Source organism: Pelodiscus sinensis, chromosome 28, assembly GCF_049634645.1.
Source record: "Pelodiscus sinensis isolate JC-2024 chromosome 28, ASM4963464v1, whole genome shotgun sequence".
In the NCBI taxonomy this organism is placed as follows: Eukaryota; Metazoa; Chordata; order Testudines; family Trionychidae; genus Pelodiscus; species Pelodiscus sinensis.
Window position 1 is genome coordinate 16,608,562 of NC_134738.1, and position 21,791 is coordinate 16,630,352.

A 21,791-nucleotide genomic window follows, 5' to 3' on the forward strand; every position below is an offset into this window, starting at 1 on the left:
GACATGGGCCGTTCTGCTGGGCAGCAGGCTCGCCAAGGGAACGGCCAGCCAGAGCGTCTGGGCTGGGCAGCGGGCAGGCCGGGGGCATGGCACTGCCGTCGGGAGCCAGGCACGGAGCTGGGACCCCCCGGCGGAGAGCCCCAGTTACCTGCGACTGTGCGTTGACATTCGCCCCATAGTTCACCAGCTCCCGGACCACGTCCTCCTGCCCCGCCAGGGCCGCGATGTGCAGGGCCGTGTTCCCCTTCTGAAAGAGCGGGAGGGGCGAGTCGGGGCGCGGCACCGGCCAGCCAGGAGCACCGAGGCTGCGAGCACTCGGGGAGCCCCCGCCGGCCGTGCATTCGACGTGCGCAAGCCCTGTGTGCGGCCAAGTGCCCCAGGGCAGGGAGCTGGGAACTCCCTCGGGCCACTGGCAGGGACTCCGTGCCAGAGACGGGCCAAGCAGCTGTGTGCGTCCCAGGCCACGTTGTGGCCACATGGGCGGGAGGCAGTTTCCATGCGGGAGGGGTGGGAAGATTCACCCAGTGCAGGGGGCTGGCACAAGATCAGGGTGGGACGTGGCAGCTGATCGCCCCTCTCAGGTGCCTGTGCCAAGCCGGGTTTGCCTGCGACCAGCGTCCCCCCCCCCGCCGGAAACTCCTGTGGCCTCTTGACCTGCGCCCAGCCGCTCCCTCTGCCCTGCCGGCTCCTTCTCAGCCAGGGGAATGGCCTGTGGGGTGGGGCCGTGTCACGTTACTGAAGTCGAGGGAAGCAGCCAGGTCACTGCTGCACCCATGGGGGGTGCTGGCCCCAGAAATGGTGTAGAAGGTGCCATGTGGGGTGTTGGATAGACGCTCACTGTCTGCTGATCCCGTGTACGCTGGTCATGTGACTGTGTAACGTCTGGGTGGAGTTAGAAGCCTGTACTCTGTGTGGATACTGAATATTTCTCTGCGTGTGGTTGAGCATTGGGCAGAGCCCGGCCTGTGGACATGCTAATCAGCGAGGCCCTGTGGGACAATGGCTCTCAATGGGCCAAGGACACACCTCGGGAATGAGGCCCGACACCTAAGGGCTACCAGCAGGGAACACAGGGAAAGGCCATGGGCCAGGTGACCTGCTGCAGCCAGGAAGAGACCTGGAAGGAGGGATAAAGATGCCATGTGGCTGACTCCATCTTGGTCTTCAGATCTGCTTCTGACCCCAGATGCGGCCTCGCAGGGAATCACGAGCCGGGAAGAACTGTGGACCCATCCTGCTATAGGATGAGCAACAAGGACTTTTAAGCCAGCAGCTGTAACATCTCTGCTAGAGCCTGCACCGAGAACTGGGAGATTCGGTGCATGTAATGTATGATTCTTTAGCAACCTCACGCTCAGGCTTTTCTTTCTGGTAGCAATAAACCTTTAGATGTTAGATGCTAAAGGATTGGCTCAGCGTGATTTGTGGGTAAGATCCAGAGGGTAAATTGACCAGGAATCTGTGGCTGGTTTCTTGGAACCGGACAGAACTTGTTCGGGGTAGGTGGGATTGGGTGCTAGGACCCCCCACCTGTGTATAGGCCCGGGGCCATCTGGGGCACGGATATTGCTGGGGTGCCGGAGGGGTTTTGCTCATGAGGCTTCAGGCAGGCAGCTGAAGCGCTCCGTGGGACTGGGTGTGGCCTGTTTGGGAAGGCTTCCAGTCTGGGGGCTAGAGAGAGCCCCGGATTTGAGCAATTCGCCCTGAGCGAGAGAGGGAAGGCCAGCGGGCGGAGTGCCAGCAGGGACTGGGGGCAAACGCCAGAGCAGGCAGGGCCCAGCTCCCCGGGCTGGGGTGGGAGAGCCCGGTCTGCCCCCTGAGGAGCAACTGCCCTGGAGCCCAGCCCCGCAGCAGCACCAGACGCCTGGCCCACGGCCTCTTTTCCAGAGCACGGGGGAGGATTTTGTATCCACCTGAAATCAATGGCAGCGCTGCCAGAAACCCCCGAGTCGGGCTCCCCGGCCTCAGCTGCAGAGCCTGAGCTGGAGGCGCCGGAGCGATGGCTGAGCCGGGGCCAGGGTCAGGCCGTGCAGCATCCCCTTGCTGGGTCTCCCCCCACAGAAGGGCCCCGGCAGCAGGCTCCGAGCCCTGCACGGCGAGGGACGGTGCCGCACGCACAGCCAGACTGCCGGAGGCTGCTCGTCCAGCAGCGCGGCGCCCTCTGCCGTGCCGCAAGGCGACAGCGAGTCATTGCGCAGAGCCGGGGCAGCTGAGCCCTGGGCTGGGAGGAAGGGCCTGCGGGGCTCAGCTGGACCTGGGCCAGGAGGGTTGGGGACCTGCGGGGCTCAGCTGGACCTGGGCCAGGAGGGTTGGGGACCTGCGGGGCTCAGCTGGACCTGGGCCAGGAGGGTTGGGGACCTGCGGGGCTCAGCTGGACCTGGGCCAGGAGGGTTGGGGACCTGCGGGGCTCAGCTGGACCTGGGCCAGGAGGGTTGGGGACCTGCGGGGCTCAGCTGGACCTGGGCCAGGAGGGTTGGGGACCTGCGGGGCTCAGCTGGACCTGGGCCAGGAGGGTTGGGGACCTGCGGGGCTCAGCTGGACCTGGGCCAGGAGGGTTGGGGACCTGCGGGGCTCAGCTGGACCTGGGCCAGGAGGGTTGGGGACCTGCGGGGCTCAGCTGGACCTGGGCCAGGAGGGTTGGGGACCTGCGGGGCTCAGCTGGACCTGGGCCAGGAGGGTTGGGGACCTGCGGGGCTCAGCTGGACCTGGGCCAGGAGGGTTGGGGACCTGCGGGGCTCAGCTGGACCTGGGCCAGGAGGGTTGGGGACCTGCGGCCGACCTTTTCCGGGACGTGCTGGGACCCGGGCTCCCCTCGCCCAGCCCCCGGGCTCCATCCCAATGGGCTTGGCAGGGATCCCAGGGCCTGGGAAGCACAAGGCACATCCTCCGTGCTCTGCAGGCGAGTGCTGCCTCCCCAGCTCTGCAGCTGCCAGCCGCCCCGGGGGCCAGCGGAGCCCCATGTCCAGCACAGCTGGGGACGCCCTGTCACTGAGCCACCGCCCAGCCTGGCCCTGTGCGCTGCAGCGGCTGTTCAGAGCACAGGGTGCCAGGCCCACCAGACAACACCCGCAGCCGCGCTCCGGGGGGCAGTCGGACAGTGGCAGGAGAGGGACACGTGGGCCAGGGCAGCGGGGGACACGCGCAGTGCGACTGTTACTACCTGGTGATGCAGGGCCCGGTCCTGCAAGCACAAAGCACAAGTGACGAGCAGCCAGCAGAGAAAGCAACTGGAATGTCTGACGGGTGCTGCCCTGTTGCAGCCCGGGGCCCTGGCAGCTCTTTCAACAATTCCCTGCAGCTCAGCTGGCTCTTGCAGGAGGGCGCACCCGCTTCCTGTCACCCCCGCTAGCAGCCCGAGCTCTGCTCAGAAAGCTGGGGTGAGAGGCAGCGTGCGAGCGAGGCCGGCAGGGCTCTCGGCTGGGGTGTAATTCACCAGTGCGGGGCACACGCACCTGCCACCCCACGGACCATCAGCTGGTGCGAGCGGCTCCACGTTTGTCCGTCCCCCCCTCTCGTAGCCAGCTCCCTCCAGCCCAGCGATGCCACGGCGGGGCGGAGCTCAGACACCCGGGGAGCGGCAGCCCGTGCTCAGCCTCCAGGGCCAGGCATGGAGCCCAGAGAGCTGTCTGGGGAATGGGGAGCTAGCAGAGGTAGCGAGGCCCATCTCCAGCCCAGTCAGCCAGCCAGGAGCCCCACAGTGGGCACCGAGCCCCAGCAGGCAGGTCAGCATCACCCGCCCGTTTATACAGCAGAGAGGCAAAGGAACCTGCCCAAGGCCGCAGAGGGAGGCTGTGGCAGAGACGGAAAAAGCCCCCCAAGGCTCCCGAGTGCCTGCCCTGGGTCTGGGACGAAGGATGAGCTGGGCCCCCCCTTGTCCTGCCCGCGCCAACCCTCACCTTGGTCGTCGTTTCTAAAACGATTTCCTTGTGCAGCAGCTCAGCCACCATCTTCACGTGGCCTTCCTTGGAGGCCAGGTGCAGGGCGTTCAGCCCATTCTGGAAAGAGCGGAGAGAAAGCTGCTTAGGCGGGCAGGGGGGCACGCGGCTGGAAGCTGGGGGCTGCAGCGGGAAACCCCCCTGCTGTGCAGCCAGGGCTGCAAACACAAGCCCGTGGCAAAGCAAAATCCTGGGCCACCAGCTGCTGACAGCACCGAGCGAGCCCCCCAATGCAGAGCAATCGCATCACCGTGGCACACGGATGGGGAAATGGAGGCAGATGCTCAGGGTCTCACAGCTGGGACTAGGAACCAGCAGGTGCCGGGGTCGCCCCGTTCTCTCCCCCAGCAGGGACAACTGAGAATCTCAGAGCGACCAATGCCCGTGTGGTGCCGCTGCCTATGACATCAGCTCGCACCAGTGTCCAGATGGAGCGGGGAGAATCCGCTGGCATCCGCCTGGCACCCGCCCACCCAGACCCGCTGGCATCCGCCTGGCACCCGCCCACCCAGACCCGCTGGCATCCACCTGGCACCCGCCCACCCAGACCCGCTGGCATCCGCCTGGCACCCGCCCACCCAGACCCGCTGGCATCCGCCTGGCGCCCGCCCACCCAGACCCGCTGGCACCCGCCTGGCACCCGCCCACCCAGACCCGCTGGCATCCGCCTGGCGCCCGCCCACCCAGACCCGCTGGCATCCCCTTGGCACCCGCCCACCCAGACCCGCTGGCATCCCCTTGGCACCCGCCCACCCAGACCCGCTGGCATCCACCTGGCACTCGCCCACCCAGATCTGCTGGCATCCACCTGGCGCCCACCCACCCAGACCCGCTGGCATCCCCTTGGCACCCGCCCACCCAGACCCGCTGGCATCCGCCTGGCGCCCGCCCACCCAGACCCGCTGGCATCCGCCTGGCACCCGCCCACCCAGACCCGCTGGCATCCGCCTGGCACCCGCCCACCCAGACCCGCTGGCATCTGCCTGGCGCCCGCCCACCCAGACCCGCTGGCATCCACCTGGCACCCGCCCACCCAGATCTGCTGGCATCCACCTGGCACCCGCCCACCCAGACCCGCTGGCATCCCCTTGGCACCCGCCCACCCAGACCCACTGGCACCCGCCTGGCACCTGCCCACCCAGACCCGCTGGCATCCGCCTGCATCTCCAATGCCAGAGAAACCCGCCAGTGTCCAGCTGCATCACTGCACATCCCAGCACTGCGCTCCCAGCACTGCCAGGGCCTGGCACGGGGGTTGCGAGGTTCATCCCAAACCCACCGACCAGGCAGGGACACCCCCCGCCGGGATGAGTGCCCAGTGGAGCTGCTCCCACTGGCTGCCTTGGGCCCGCTGTCCCCCCCGGCCCAGGGCTCCTGCAGCTCCCTGGGCTCCTAGGCTAGCACAGCCTGAGCAGCTGCTGCCCCATGTGCCCACCCCCCGCAGGTTTCCTCAGCCCGTGTGCGGGGCACCGCTGGCTGCTGCAGGGTCCCCCCGCACCGTCCCTTCGCCAGCACAAGGCTCCGTGCCTCCGGGCATCGCGCCTGGGACAGCTCAGCAGCTGCAGCCTGGGGCCCACTCGGAGCTAGGCCAGCGCACCCCCTGCCCACTCCACTGGCCTGGGCCCAGAGTTCCAGAGCCTGAGCTGGGAGCAGCCGGCCCCACCCCGGGAGCCCTGCCCACGGCCCTTCCCCAGAGGGTGTGTTTGCCCTGCTGACGAGCCCCATGCCAGGGGGGCGCTGAGCTCCCGCTGGGGCACCTTGAGCTGCAGGAAGCAGGCTGGTGAAGTGCTGGGTGCTGGCGCGTATGTGGGGCCCTTGGCGCCGGGGGGGACCCTGTGGGGCGTGCTCAGCACAGCAGCTGGGGGAGAAAACAGCTCTCCAGGGCCACGTGCTCCCGATTCGACGGGCCCACTCAGCAACTGCCCACAGCACAAGCTGGGAGGGGAGGGACGCTGTGCAGGGCGGGGCGGTGGGGGCGCCCAGAGCGTGGCTAGCAGGGGCTGCAGTCAGGGCTGAGCTGCATGGGACCCGCCGGGGGGACAAGTCTGCAGATGCCCCGACCTTCTCAATACGTGGAAGGTAGCAGGCCTGCGTCTGGGCCACTGGTGGTAGCGAGGCAGCAGCCGCCTCTAACCTTGGCTCCAGACCCAGGCGCGCGCGACCCCCCGGGTAGCAGAGGAATCACCCCGGGGAAGGGTTTCACTGACGTCCCTGTACAAAACATCCGGTGCAAACGTTAGGTCACTTTCTCCAGGCCGGTGTCCCATGGCAAGCGACTCCCCGCGGCCGGCCGGCGCCCTCTGTTCCCACCAGCGCCTGGCACCACCTGCCCGCTGACGCTCTGTTCTGCCCTTCACTCAGCTGCTAGCCCGCCTTGCCGTGTGGGTCCCGCGTCCCCCAGCGCTGCCCCACTGCAAGGGGAGGCTGACGCCCAGCAAGCTGCTGCTTTGGGCCCAGATTTGCAAGCCGCAGGGAGCAGTCGGTCAGTTACTGCTTCCCTCCCTTCCCTGGCAGTGAGGAGCGCAGGGCCAGGAGCAAACTGGGTCACTGGGAAGCCGCACACACTGCAGGAACCCGTGTCATCAATAGAACACTCCCCCCCCCTCCCGGGAGCATCTCGCCACATCCAGCTGTCAGCCCCAGAGATCTCCAGGGCAGCTTACTGCTGGGGCCAGCTCAGTTCCCAGGGGTGACCTACAGGACTCCCTGGCGAGGGTCTTGGGCAGTTTCAATGGGAGTTCTGCCCTGCAGAGAATGCCTCCGGCACACGGCGCTGTCTCATTCCTGCAGCTGGGTGTGTGCAGGTCACCTGAGCTGGGAGCAGCCCTGCCTGGGGCACCACCCGAGCTGCCTCTAAACCCGGAAAAGCTGAAATCTGGCTGGGGGGACACACAAGGAAGGGCTCCAGCACTCCAGGGTTCCCGCTCGAACTGGCGTTGGGGAATACTCAACCTTCACCTTAAAACCCCACTTTCGGACCCCGTGAGGGAGAGGCATCATGCCAAGTGGAAATGCATCCAGCCTGGGAGGACACAAAGCTCCCAGAAGACAAGCTGAAATGGAGAGAAGGATCTTCTGCAGCGGAAGCAGGTTTTGTGACACGCACCCGGCAACAACCACACTCCGAGTCTCTCCCTGTAGCACACGCACCCGGCCACAACCACACTCCGAGTCTCTCTGTAGCACACGCACCCGGCCACAACCACACTCCGAGTCTCTCTGTAGCACACGCACCCGACCACAACCACACTCCGAGTCTCTCTCTCTAGCACACGCACCCGGCCACAACCACACTCCGAGTCTCTCTCTGTGGCACACGCACCCGGCCACAACCACACTCCGAGTCTCTCTCTGTAGCACACGCACCCGGCAACAACCACACTCCGAGTCTCTCTCTGTAGCACACGCACCCGGCCACAACCACACTCCGAGTCTCTCTCTGTAGCACACGCACCCGGCCACAACCACACTCCGAGTCTCTCTCTGTAGCACACGCACCCGGCCACAACCACACTCCGAGTCTCTCTCTGTAGCACACGCACCCGGCCACAACCACACTCCGAGTCTCTCTCTGTAGCACACGCGCCCGGCCACAACCACACTCCGAGTCTCTCTCTGTAGCACACGCACCCGGCCACAACCACACTCCGAGTCTCTCTCTGTAGCACACGCACCCGGCCACAACCACACTCCGAGTCTCTCTCTGTAGCACACGCACCCGGCCACAACCACACTCCGAGTCTCTCTGTAGCACACGCACCCGGCCACAGCCACACTCCGAGTCTCTCTGTAGCACACGCACCCGGCCACAACCACACTCCGAGTCTCTCTAGCACACGCACCCGGCCACAACCACACTCCGAGTCTCTCCCTGTAGCACACGCACCCGGCCACAACCACACTCCGAGTCTCTCTCTGTAGCACACGCACCCGGCCACAGCCACACTCCGAGTCTCTCTGTAGCACACGCACCCGGCCACAACCACACTCCGAGTCTCTCCCTGTAGCACACGCACCCGGCCACAACCACACTCCGAGTCTCTCTCTGTAGCACACGCACCCGGCCACAGCCACACTCCGAGTCTCTCTCTGTAGCACACGCACCCGGCCACAACCACACTCCGAGTCTCTCTCTGTAGCACACGCACCCGGCCACAACCACACTCCGAGTCTCTCTCTGTAGCACACGCACCCGGCCACAGCCACACTCCGAGTCTCTCCCTGTAGCACACGCACCCGGCCACAACCACACTCCGAGTCTCTCTCTGTAGCACACGCACCCGGCCACAACCACACTCCGAGTCTCTCCCTGTAGCACACGCACCCGGCCACAACCACACTCCGAGTCTCTCCCTGTAGCACACGCACCCGACCACAACCACACTCCGAGTCTCTCCCTGTAGCACACGCACCCGGCCACAACCACACTCCGAGTCTCTCTGTAGCACACGCACCCGGCCACAACCACACTCCGAGTCTCTCTCTGTAGCACACGCACCCGGCCACAACCACACTCCGAGTCTCTCCGTGTAGCACACGCACCCGGCCACAACCACACTCCGAGTCTCTCTCTGTAGCACACGCACCCGGCCACAACCACACTCCGAGTCTCTCTCTGTAGCACACGCACCCGGCCACAACCACACTCCGAGTCTCTCTCTGTAGCACACGCACCCGGCCACAACCACACTCCGAGTCTCTCCCTGTAGCACACGCACCCGGCCACAACCACACTCCGAGTCTCTCTCTGTAGCACACGCGCCCGGCCACAACCACACTCCGAGTCTCTCTCTGTAGCACACGCGCCCGGCCACAACCACACTCCGAGTCTCTCTCTGTAGCACACGCGCCCGGCCACAACCACACTCCGAGTCTCTCTCTGTAGCACACGCACCCGGCCACAACCACACGCCGAGTCTCTCTCTGTAGCACACGCACCCGGCCACAACCACACTCCGAGTCTCTCCCTGTAGCACACGCACCCGGCCACAGCCACACTCCGAGTCTCTCCCTGTAGCACACGCACCCGGCCACAACCACACTCCGAGTCTCTCTCTGTAGCACACGCACCCGGCCACAACCACACTCCGAGTCTCTCCCTGTAGCACACGCACCCGGCCACAACCACACTCCGAGTCTCTCCCTGTAGCACACGCACCCGACCACAACCACACTCCGAGTCTCTCCCTGTAGCACACGCACCCGGCCACAACCACACTCCGAGTCTCTCTGTAGCACACGCACCCGGCCACAACCACACTCCGAGTCTCTCTCTGTAGCACACGCACCCGGCCACAACCACACTCCGAGTCTCTCCGTGTAGCACACGCACCCGGCCACAACCACACTCCGAGTCTCTCTCTGTAGCACACGCACCCGGCCACAACCACACTCCGAGTCTCTCTCTGTAGCACACGCACCCGGCCACAACCACACTCCGAGTCTCTCTCTGTAGCACACGCACCCGGCCACAACCACACTCCGAGTCTCTCCCTGTAGCACACGCACCCGGCCACAACCACACTCCGAGTCTCTCTCTGTAGCACACGCGCCCGGCCACAACCACACTCCGAGTCTCTCTCTGTAGCACACGCGCCCGGCCACAACCACACTCCGAGTCTCTCTCTGTAGCACACGCGCCCGGCCACAACCACACTCCGAGTCTCTCTCTGTAGCACACGCACCCGGCCACAACCACACGCCGAGTCTCCCTCTGTAGCACACGCACCCGGCCACAACCACACTCCGAGTCTCCCCCTGTAGCACACGCACCCGGCCACAACCACACTCCGAGTCTCTCTCTGTAGCACACGCACCCGGCCACAACCACACTCCGAGTCTCTCTCTGTAGCACACGCACCCGGCCACAACCACACTCCGAGTCTCTCTCTGTAGCACACGCACCCGGCCACAACCACACTCCGAGTCTCTCTCTGTAGCACACGCGCCCGGCCACAACCACACTCCGAGTCTCTCTCTGTAGCACACGCGCCCGGCCACAACCACACTCCGAGTCTCCCCCTGTAGCACACGCACCCGGCCGCAACCACACTCTGAGTCTCTCTGTAGCACACTCACTCACACACACACACACACACTCAGACACTCTCTCACACACACACACTCAGACACTCTCTCACACACACACACTCAGACACTCTCTCACACACACACACAGACACTCTCACACACACACACACACACACTCTCTCACACACACTCTCTCATACACACACACACACTCAGACACTCTCTCTCTCACACACACACACACACAGACACTCTCTCACACACACACACTCACAGACACTCTCTCTCTCTGGCTTGCATTCCAGGCTCGTGAACCCAGCCACACAGAGGTTCTGTCAGTAACACGCGCAGGGATAAACATGCTCGGATTCTCTCCAGCACAAACCTCCTGCCATAGGAAGGCTGAGTAAAACCCCCCCGTGAAAACTCAGCCTTCGCCCGCCCCAGAGCGCAGCCTCCTCGCGTTCCTAGCAAGCTCTGTGCCCGGAGAACGGCGCCAGACACGGGGCCAGAGCAGTGCCCTGGCGTGAGCCACGCGTGACCCACACCGGCCAGAGCCTGCCTGCCCGGCAGAGACGGGCTCTGTTCCCAGCCGGCCGGACGAGGAGGGAGGCGGCTAGTCTAGCTCATGGGTTGGAGAGCAAGTGGCTGCACCAACAAAGGAAGCCAGTCCTGGCCAGCCAGGCGGCCGGAGGGTGCAGGCGGGGCGGTGCCCGTGGACCAGCGCGCTGGCAGCCCGGCCGGCTCTTGGGTCTCCAGACGGAGGAGGAAGGAGCTGGCAGTGAGGACGCCGGGGCCTGAGGCGATGGCGAATCGGGAGGATGGCGATGACGGTCAGATGGCATGTTAAGGTCTCTGCGCTTGTGTAAGAATACAGGGCCTGTGGGACAGGTCTGACCACATATATCCCCTTCCGTACATACAGGACATGTGAGGTTGGACCTTTCCCACAGGTCTGATATTCCCCAGGAGGAAAACCCAAAGGTGCCATCTAACCCCGCGAGATGGCACCAAGCAAACGGGAACCAGTCCGAAGGCATCACTGGCCGCGGCACCTCCTGACCACCTCAGCCACGGGGGCCCAGGCCCTCCCGGACGTGCAGCCCCCTCCCCAGCAGCAGGCCCGCCGGGCTCCCAGCACGTCACGGACGGAGCCTCTGGCTGTGCCTGGAAAGGGCCGTTCAGAGCCAGCCGCCCGCAGAGCCCCTCTGGAACCCGGCCTCCCTGCCCTGGGAATGGAGCGACGGGCCCTGCTCTCCCCCGAGCTCTCAGCCACTCTCAAAGGCGAATCCGCAGCATCTCGCCTCGGCCCCTCCGCTCACTCCCGCCTGCCCTGGGACGCCGGACCCAGGGATCCCGCTCCCCTCGGCAGCCAGAACACAGGCAGGGAGCGGGACTCCGAATTCATCTTCCCTCGCCCCCGTCCTGGCCTCCCAGACCTGCCCAGTGAGCCGGGAGTGCAGCCGGCCACTGAGGGGCGAGTACCGGCCCAGGCAGGCTCCAGGGGCACAGGCGCAGCAGCTGCCGGACATGGACACGCAGGCACAGCCGCTGGGACGCTCCTGCGGGCTTGTGCGTCAGCACGTGAGCCACTCCGCCTGCGGCCAGGGGGACAGATCCCTCCCGGCCAGGGGCTCAACAGCAGCATCCCCTGGCCACGGAAGCAAGTCACCACCGGCTCCTGCCAGCCCTGGGCAGGCTGGGAGTCTCTGTCCCAGGGAAGGGCCCTGGCAAGGGGAGAGCCCCAGGGAACAGAAAGCGGCAGCCACGGGACTTTCTACGGGCCAGCTCTGGCCAATGCAGCCCTGCAAGCCCAGCGCCGCCTGGGGCCGCGTGTGGCCAGGAGCTGGCTGGTCTCGGCTCCCAGATGCCATGCGGACGGGCCCGGGGTGAGGACGTGAGCAGAAGCCACCATGTGTGTCAGGCTGGGGGGGCGCACCGAGTGAGCTGCAACGCCAGCACAGGAGCCATGCCCAGCTCCCAGGAGATGGGCGGAAGGGCCCAGCGGGGGGCCAACAGCAGGGCACATGGGTCCAAGAAGCCAGCAGTGGGGCCCTCAGGAGCCGGCGGCGGGGTGTTCGGGGGCAGGGGAGCAGGTGGCGGGGGAGCCGGCGGCAGGGCCCTCAGGAGCAGGTGGCGAGGGAGCCGGCGGCGGGGCCGTCAGGAGCAGGTGGCGGGGGAGCCGGCGGCGGGGCCCTCGGGAGCAGGTGGCGGGGGAGCCGGCGGCGGGGCCCTCGGGAGCAGGTGGCGGGGGAGCCGGCGGCGGGGCCCTCGGGAGCAGGTGGCGGGGGAGCCGGCGGCGGGGCCCTCAGGAGCAGGTGGCGAGGGAGCCGGCGGCAGGGCCCTCAGGAGCAGGTGGCGGGGGAGCCGGCGGCGGGGCCCTCGGGAGCAGGTGGCGGGGGAGCCGGCGGCGGGGCCCTCGGGAGCAGGTGGCGGGGGAGCCGGTGGCGGGGCCCTCGGGAGCAGGTGGCGGGGGAGCCGGCGGCGGGGCCCTTGGGAGCCGGTGGCGGGGGAGCCGGCGGCGGGGCCCTCGGGAGCCGGTGGCGGGGGAGCCGGCGGCGGGGCCCTCGGGAGCAGGTGGCGGGGCCCTCGGGAGCCGGTGGCAGGAGGAGCCGGTGGTGGGGCCCTCGGGAGCCGGCGGCGGGGCCCTCGGGAGCAGGTGGCGGGGGAGCCGGCGGCGGGGCGCTCAGGAGCAGGTGGCGGGGGAGCCGGCGGCGGGGCCCTCGGGAGCAGGTGGCGGGGGAGCCGGCGGCGGGGCCCTCGGGAGCAGGTGGCGGGGGAGCCGGCGGCGGGGCCCTCGGGAGCAGGTGGCGGGGGAGCCGGCGGCGGGGCGCTCAGGAGCAGGTGGCGGGGGAGCCGGCGGCGGGGCCCTCGGGAGCAGGTGGCGGGGGAGCCGGCGGCGGGGCCCTCGGGAGCAGGTGGCGGGGGAGCTGGCGGCGGGGCCCTCGGGAGCCGGCGGCGGGGCCCTCGGGAGCAGGTGGCGGGGGAGCCGGCGGCGGGGCCCTCGGGAGCAGGTGGCGGGGGAGCCGGCGGCGGGGCCCTCGGGAGCAGGTGGCGGGGGAGCCGGCGGCGGGGCCCTCGGGAGCAGGTGGCGGGGGAGCCGGCGGCGGGGCCCTCGGGAGCAGGTGGCGGGGGAGCCGGCGGCGGGGCCCTCGGGAGCAGGTGGCGGGGGAGCCGGCGGCGGGGCCCTCGGGAGCAGGTGGCGGGGGAGCCGGCGGCGGGGCCCTCGGGAGCAGGTGGCGGGGGAGCCGGCGGCGGGGCCCTCGGGAGCAGGTGGCGGGGGAGCCGGCGGCGGGGCCCTCGGGAGCAGGTGGCGGGGGAGCCGGCGGCGGGGCCCTCGGGAGCAGGTGGCGGGGGAGCCGGCGGCGGGGCCCTCGGGAGCAGGTGGCGGGGGAGCCGGCGGCGGGGCCCTCGGGAGCAGGTGGCGGGGGAGCCGGCGGCGGGGCCCTCGGGAGCAGGTGGCGGGGGAGCCGGCGGCGGGGCCCTCGGGAGCAGGTGGCGGGGGAGCCGGTGGTGGGGCCCTCGGGTGCAGGTGGCGGGGGAGCCGGCGGCGGGGCCCTCGGGAGCCGGTGGCGGGGGAGCCGGTGGTGGGGCCCTCGGGTGCAGGTGGCGGGGGAGCCGGTGGCGGGGCCCTCGGGAGCAGGTGGCGGGGGAGCCGGTGGCAGGGCGCTCAGGCCCAGAAGAGCAGTCGGAGCCCAAGAGCTTAGGCCAGATGAAGAAGCTGCGGCCAGGTCACTGCATGGCAATGTCGTGAAGCCCCATTAGAGGGCATGATTAACTGCTGAACCCAGAGATCCCAAACCTCATGTAAACACTCCCACCTACACAGCACCCCCCCCACACACACACACAGCCCTGGGAGGCACCACCCCACACACACACACACACACACACACAGAGCCCTGGGAGGCACCACACACACACACACACACAGCCCTGGGAGGCACCACCCCACACACACACACACTGAGCCCTGGGAGGCACCACACACACACTCACGCACACGCACACACACACACACACCAGCTCTGGGAGGCAGAAGAAGCATGGGGTGCACATCTGTCTGAAGGGAATGTGTGAGCAGGAGTCAGGGCACACACATGTCCGAGGGGAGTATGTACGTGTGCAAGAGCAGGAGCACAGGGCACACCTGTCTGAGGGCAGTGTATACGTGTGTGTGAGCAGGAGCACAGGGTGCACACCCGTTCGAGGGCTGCGTGTGCTTGTGCGTGAGAAGGAGCGCGGGGCCCACCCGTGCGAGGGCAGCGTGTACGTGTGTGTGAACAGGAGTGCGGGGCACACCCGTGCGAGGGCAGCGTGTACGTGTGCGTGAACAGGAGCGTGGGGCACACCCGTGCGAGGGCAGCGTGTACGTGTGCGTGAACAGGAGTGCGGGGCACACCCGTGCGAGGGCAGCGTGTACGTGTGCGTGAACAGGAGTGCGGGGCACACCCGTGCGAGGGCAGCGTGTACGTGTGCGTGAACAGGAGCGCGGGGCACACCCGTGCGAGGGCAGCGTGTACGTGTGCGTGAACAGGAGTGCGGGGCACACCCGTGCGAGGGCAGCGTGTACGTGTGCGTGAACAGGAGCGTGAGGCACACCCGTGCGAGGGCAGCGTGTACGTGTGCGTGAACAGGAGCGTGGGGCACACCCGTGCGAGGGCAGCGTGTACGTGTGCGTGAACAGGAGCACGGGGCCCTGTATGTGTCAGACCGACCGACTGATGAAGGAAACATCGGTTCATCCAGCCGCAAGAGAGACTTGGTCACTTTCTCCTTCCTCTGCCCACAGCAATGCTTCCTATACCTGCCCTGGGAGCTACAGCGGGCGTGCGAATGGGGCGGCTCCCTCCGGGCCCAGCGCGCTGGTTCACCGACACCGTCTGCAGCCTCACTCCTCTCTGGGCGCAGAACCTGAGCCACCCGGCCCCCCGCTCAGCCCAGCCCTGCTCTTTGGCCGCTGCCCAGGAGCCGCTGCCAATCCCTCTGGAGCCCGCAGCTTTCACAGCCTGGCAGAGGAGCCGGCCGGCCGCTGGCCCCAAGGGACCCCCGGGCCTGGCCTTTCAGCAGCACCCCCGGCTGGGGCAGGAGAGGGTTAGGGCCCTGTGGATGAGCCCCCAGGCGATCTGCCTTCTGTCCTGCGAGGAGCCCGCCCCGCCCCGCCCTGCAGCCCCCCTCTCCAAGAGGGGCCCGTTTCGTCAGACTTAGGGGCTGGCGCCAGAACCGTGGAGGCCTTAACCTACCTGGTTGCAGGTGTTAATATCTACCCCATTGCTCAGGTGATCCAAGGCTTTGTCCAGGTTCCCGGATCTCGCCGCTCTCAGGAAACTGGTTGCCGCATCAGCCTGGGGCAGAGAAGAGAGCACACGGGTCAGCCTGCAGCCTGCCTCCCCCGCCACTGCCGGGCCGGGGCTGTCATGCCCAGCCCAGGGCGCGAGCTGTCGGGCTCAGGCCGCGCCAGCCGGCTGCAGGGGAGCTAGCAGGCCCGGTCTCAATGGCACGGCCACCCCCCCCGAGCCGGCCGCTGGACAGGGAGCAAGGCAACACACAACCCCCCCACCCGCCAGCGAAGCAGGCCTGGGAGAGGGGGGCAGCCGCCTTGATTGTGCTGGGAGGGGGGTGCATTGGGCTAAGGGGAGGCCTGGCAGAGAAGCTCCGTGCCAAGTGTGCTGTAGTGTCAGTACCTTGCCGGGTGCTGTGCGTGGGCTCTGGGCTGGGGGTGACCCCTACTGGCCCCCGTCTGTGAGCACGGCCCAGCGGGGGCGCCTTGAGGGCCCGTGACAGTGACCGGACTGGTTCTACCCCTTAGGGGAAGGGACAGAGCAAAGGAAGGGAGTGTGTGTGGGGGGGGCAGGTTCTGGCTGGAATCATGAAGGAGACAGACTAAGGAGGGGGCTGGGAGTCTAGGGGCCCAGGCGCCCCATCGCAGGGGTCTGAGGCATCCTGCCCAGACTCCTGTAGCCACGTCACATCTAGGCTGTGCTGGATCCTGGAGAAGCAATAACCCCCCCCCCCGCCCCGTTCTGGCTGGCGGAGTCTGTTCTTGCTGCAGGACAGGGGGAACCCCAACACCAATAACCCAGCCCCATCATCTCGGAGCAGAGGGAGGGTGCTAAGGACCCTGCCACCGGGTAACAGCCCCAGCCGCTGGATCAGGGCCAGCCTGTACCACCCAGTGGCGAGGGCTGTCCTGGGACCAGGAGGGTGTGACGTAGTGGGGGGGAACTTGCTAACTCACTGGCCACTGTCTGTAGCACCACCGAGCGATGAGTCACTATGCAAAGAGGGTCTCAACCTGTCTGACCACTAACCCCCATGGAGAGGAACAAAGGAAGGTGGAAGCTGCCCTGGCTGGGGGGCAGGGCTGGAGGGGAGTGAGTTTAGTTTCTGTCTGGGAGCATGGAGGAAGCAGCCTCAGCAACAGGCTGGGGGGTTTAGAAGCCGAGACCCCCCCCCCCATCTCAAGGGGGCTGAGGCATCCTAGGCCTGCCCTGTAACCTGATGACATCTGTGCTGGGCTGTATCCTGGAGAAGCAATAAACCACCTCCATTCTACTGGCTGGCGGAGTCCGTTTGTGCCATTTCGGGGGTGCAGGAGACGGGGGACCCCAACGCGCCGTCACAGAGGGGAACAGGGGATGGGAGGCAGCAGCCAGCCCTCGCCGTGGGGGATGCAGTGTCTGGCCCCAGGGCTAGCTCCCTGAAGCTCGACCGGCCCCGAGCAGCTGGGGAGAGAGGGAGAGGCTATTACACCGCAGAGCCATGGAGTATATAACCCAGCCAGGCCCTGCTCACAGCTGGCCACATCTGTCCAGCCCAGGACTGTTCCCCTGGCCAGGAAGAAAACAGTGAAAAATCCCTTGGAACAGGAATGAGGGAACCCAAGCCAGCTCCAGAGCCGCCGTCTCACCCGTTTAGCCAGGGCCATTTCCAGCTGCTCCTGGTCCCGCGCGGCTCTGCGGGGCCCCTCCCCGCGCTGTCTGGGACGCAGCCCCGGCCTCGGCCCGCAGCCCGTGCTGCAGCGCAGTGCCCCTCAGGAAGCGGCGCGGGCAGAGCCCCCGGCCAGACGTGGCCAAGTGAGGCACTTGGGCTATTATTAACCTGCACTTCCTGCGCGGGGGGCTGCTGCTGCAGTCACGGGTCATAAAGCCGGAGGCGACGGAGCACGGGGCGGGGGGGCTGCAGACGCGCCTTGGGTGCCGAGGCAGATCCTGAGCCGGCGAGGGGCGCGCTAGCTGACACCGGGGGGGCCAGGAGAGCTGGTGAGCAGTCACACCCATCCCCAGAGCAGGCCTGGCAGCTTCTCCTGACAACAGAAGGGCCCCGGGCGCCAGGTGCACATTGCAGCAGGCTCTGCATGGACACGGGGAGACGGCCCCGGCCCCACGGCGCTTATGCTGTAAGCAAGCCAGACAGGCCGGAAGGAAGGATTACCATAGCGGGACCAGGCCTAGAGAGATTCCCGAGTCACACAGCCAGCGCTGCAGGCCAGGGCTATATGCACACGAGCACCTTCCCTCTGTGGGCGAGCCGGAGCCCAGTCACACTGTGGGGACGAGCGGTTCCCAGCTGAGCAGAGCGAGACGGGGTGGAGATGGCACGTGGCTGTCTTGCCCAAAGTGATCTGGGAAGAGCTGGGTCTCATGGCCCAGAAATGACAATGGTGACGCAACCAGCTCAGCTCTCTGGAGAAAAACCCTTCCAGCCGGTGTCAAAGAGACCGCGGCGCCAGGGTGCTTAGTGCAAAAGCAATGGAAGGAACAACAGTAACCATGGTTATTGGGCGTCTCACACCCCAAAGATCACACGACACTTCAAACAGGAACTAGGAATCCAGCACCACGGAAATGCAGCCACCTCTGGGGTGATGCAGCGGCTGGCTAAGTAACACTGAACAACAGCTTGGGATAGGGAGTGAAGAACAGTGGATCCAGGCAAAACACTGAGTGACAGCAGGTGCCGACCCAGGGCTGAATTTGGCCAGAACACGGTGTGACATAGTGGGGGTACCTGGCTGGTTTCTAGGTTGCTGGCTCTGGGGTAACCCCCGCTGGCTGCCGTGGGTACCGCGGCCCAGAAGGACAGGCCATGAGTCACTGTGCTAAGAAGGTCTCTCAACCTGTCTGACCAGCCACCCCCCAGGGAGAGAGACAAAGGAAGGTGGATGCTGCCCTGGCCGGGGGCAGGGCTGGAGGAGAGTTTGGTTAGTTTTGGTCTGGGAGGATGGAGGAAGCAGCCTCAGCAACAGGCTGGGGGGTTTAGAAGCCGAGACCCCCCCCCATCTCAAGGGGGGCTGAGGCATCCTAGGCCTGCCCTGTAACCTGATGACATCTGTGCTGTGCTGTATGCTGGAGAAGCAATAAACCACCTCTGTTCTACTGGCTGGTGCAGTCTGTTCGTGCCATTTCGGGGGTGCAGGAGGCGGGGGACCCCAACGCGCCGTCACACACGGGAATTCACACAGCGAGGGCCGGACATTCAGACCAGCAGGCACCCTGGCACGTCTGGCGAGTGGGCAGTACTGCCCAGTGGAACGGCAGCAAAGCCCCCTCCGCCTGGCAGGGACACTGCTCTGTTCTGACAACCCCCAGAACTGCTCCCTTCGGGGCCTGGCCCAGCCCGGTGCAGGAGCTCCATGGGGTGCGACCCACAGCCGGGGGCAGGGACGGCTCCCAGGGCTCAGCACGGGGGCTGCTACTCTGGCCCATGGCAGGGTGCTGTGTGCAGCATGGCTGGACACGGCACAGCTGGAGGCTGAAGCATCGGGCCCTGATGCTCCTCTCTCTGCAGCAGTTGTGGGTTTGCTTGGGAGAGCGAGGACCCCCCAAACACCCAGCTCTACCCCTCCAGCTGTAGCCTCCTGGCGGATAAGCCAGCTCCGCTCCCGCCCAGCACCAGAGCACCAAGGCTGTGACTATGGCTGGGTTGTCTCCTCCCACCAGCGCTGGCTGCCCCCAGCAGCACCCAGCCCTTCCCGCGCTGGACACGGTGCAGGCTGACGAGGGGGAAGAGGTGCTAGAGGCAGCGCTGCACTTCCCCGTTCCAGCAGAGCAGCCGCATCATGCCAGCCGAGTGCGCACGTGGTCTGCACAAAGCCCCGGCTGCTGGCTCCCCCCAGCCCTCCGAGGAGGGCCCAGCTCCAAGGCCTGACCTGCTGTTTCTGGGGCGGAGGAAGGAGGGGGGCATCACGTGGCACCGATGCCTTCTGCTCAGGCAGGTTTATCTGCTGTGCTAGGCAGGCCCGCAGGCAGAGCCGTCCCAGCACCACGCCTGGCCGAGCCCGGCCGCCCACTGCGCAGCAGGGCAGAGCTGAGCTTTTCGGCTGCAGCCTCCAAGCAGAGGGATTTTCCAGCTCTGGAGCCGGCTGGCAGCCTCTTTCGCTCAGCCGGGAGCCATGGCAGGACAGCCCCTCCGCATGCAGCACTGCCCGGAGAGCGAGCAGAGGAAGCCCAGTCCAGAGCGCAGCGCTGCGAGATTAACGGAGGCAGCTCGCCGGGCTCCCCGGCTGGCAAAGCCCCGGGCGGCCAGGAATGCAGCGAGCAAGCGAACACAACAGCCAAGCAGAGCGGGCCGTGCCAGGAGAAGCGTGTTGAATACTCACAGCCGCGACCGGACCGGACCTGCCCTGTCGAACTGCCATAGCCCAGCTCTGGAGCTGAAACCCGAGCCCGGTCTCCCTGCTAGCTACTCCCCAGTAAGTTACACTGCATTCTGGCTAAACATACAGGCTCCCTCCTCGCGCCAGCGCAGGCCCTGCGGGGCTCGCCAGACGCTAATGGAATTGGTTCATTTTCTCTCCATTATTCTGTCAGCTGGGATATTTACTGCTCAGCCTCCTCCAAAAAGCAGCGGGCTGCTGCCAAGGCCAGGCTGGGTCGGAGCTGCAGGGACCTTCCTGAGAACAGCCGAGAGGATGAGCTCGGCAGACATGCCAAGGAGCCTCGCGTGTAACGAGGGGCTCCCATGGAGAGGGGCTGTGGGGCTGTGCCAGGGGACAGGGCCCTGCAGACTGGCTGCAGGAGCCAGGCAAACCGTCACTGTTCTGCCCCCGGCCCACGTGAGAGAGCGTCCCAGGACTTCAGACGCCAGTGGCCAGACACGGCGGACGGCTCAGCTGGGATGCGAGAGGCACAGGAAACAGCGGCTGCGACTCTACTGTCCTCCTGGCACTGCAGTGCGTCTGCCCGTCCCGTCTGGGTGCTGTTCCACGGCCACTCTGCTGCGCCAGTGAGTCACCACGTCAGAGGCCAGAGCTGATGAACGCAGCCACTGACAAAGCACCAAGGCGACAGGAGAGCAGGGCCCATTTCCAACCAAGGACCGTCTGCATCATTCTTGAAATAAGGCCAGGCAGGGCGAGAGGAGGGGGGAAGGCGCGTGCCTCCCACCAGCCTTGCTCACAAACACCCCAGCATGTTCACGCACCACTTCCACGAGTGCTTGTGGCACGTGCGCACGCACACACTCACTGCCGCCGTACCGAGAAGCCATTTGCCTTTTTCTGTCTCCAAACAGTTTGGAACAAGGCTTTGCCCCTTCCTTGGAGTTTACTCCGGTGGGAGAAGCTATTCTCAACTTCCTGGCCTGCACCACTCGCCCTGAGAAACGGCGACAGACGCCTCCCTGGAGGCACAGTGCTCTGGGGGCTCGCGTGTGCCCAGGCCTGAGCCCCCAGCACCATTGCTCCTCCTGCTGCCATACGTCACTATTGAGAACAGCCTGGCTCCGGCCTCTTTGGAACCCCCTTCAGGTAGCTCAAATCCCCCCTCCCTCCTTTCTTCTCCAGATTAAATAAGCCCAAATTCCTCAGCTCTCCTCGTAGGTCAAGTGCTCCAGCCCCCGAATCATTTTTGTTCCCCCCTGCTGGACCCTGTCCAATGTGTCCACATCCTTTCTGTAGTGGGGGGCCCAGAACTGGACGCAATACTCCAGATGTGGCCCCACCAGTGCTGAACAAAGGGGAATAATCACTTCCCTAGAGCTACTGGCAGTGCTCCTCCTAGTGCACCCCTAGTGCACCCCGATATGCCAGTGCTCCTCCTAGTGCACCCCTAGTGCACCCCGATATGCCAGTGCTCCTCCTAGTGCACCCCTAGTGCACCCCGATATGCCAGTGCTCCTCCTAGTGCACCCCTAGTGCACCCCGATATGCCAGTGCTCCTCCTAGTGCACCCCTAGTGCACCCCGATATGCCAGTGCGCCTCCTAGTGCACCCCTAGTGCACCCCAATATGCCAGTGCTCCTCCTAGTGCACCCCTAGTGCACCCCGATATGCCAGTGCTCCTCCTAGTGCACCCCGAAATGCCAGTGCTCCTCCTAGTGCACCCCTAGTGCACCCCGAAATGCCAGTGCTCCTCCTAGTGCACCCCTAGTGCACCCCGATATGCCAGTGCTCCTCCTAGTGCACCCCGAAATGCCAGTGCTCCTCCTAGTGCACCCCTAGTGCACCCCGATATGCCAGTGCTCCTCCTAGTGCACCCCGATATGCCAGTGCTCCTCCTAGTGCACCCCTAGTGCACCCCAATATGCCAGTGCTCCTCCTAGTGCACCCCTAGTGCACCCCGATATGCCAGTGCTCCTCCTAGTGCACCCCGAAATGCCAGTGCTCCTCCTAGTGCACCCCTAGTGCACCCCGAAATGCCAGTGCTCCTCCTAGTGCACCTCTAGTGCACCCCGATATGCCAGTGCTCCTCCTAGTGCACCCCGAAATGCCAGTGCTCCTCCTAGTGCACCCCTAGTGCACCCCGATATGCCAGTGCTCCTCCTAGTGCACCCCTAGTGCACCCCGATATGCCAGTGCTCCTCCTAGTGCACCCCGATATGCCA

General features: G+C 66.2%; 1 protein-coding gene across 1 annotated transcript in view; it reads right to left on the reverse strand.

The window, feature by feature from the left end:
* ANK1 (ankyrin 1) overlaps nucleotides 1-21,080 on the reverse strand; it is a 75,960-nt gene extending 54,880 nt beyond the window's left edge. The window contains 4 exon segments of the mRNA XM_075910864.1: nucleotides 149-247; nucleotides 3,897-3,995; nucleotides 15,209-15,310; nucleotides 19,567-21,080. Coding sequence (XP_075766979.1) covers nucleotides 149-247; nucleotides 3,897-3,995; nucleotides 15,209-15,310; nucleotides 19,567-19,605 — 339 coding nt within the window. The 5' untranslated portion in view covers nucleotides 19,606-21,080.
* Nucleotides 21,081-21,791: the final 711 nt, after the last annotated feature.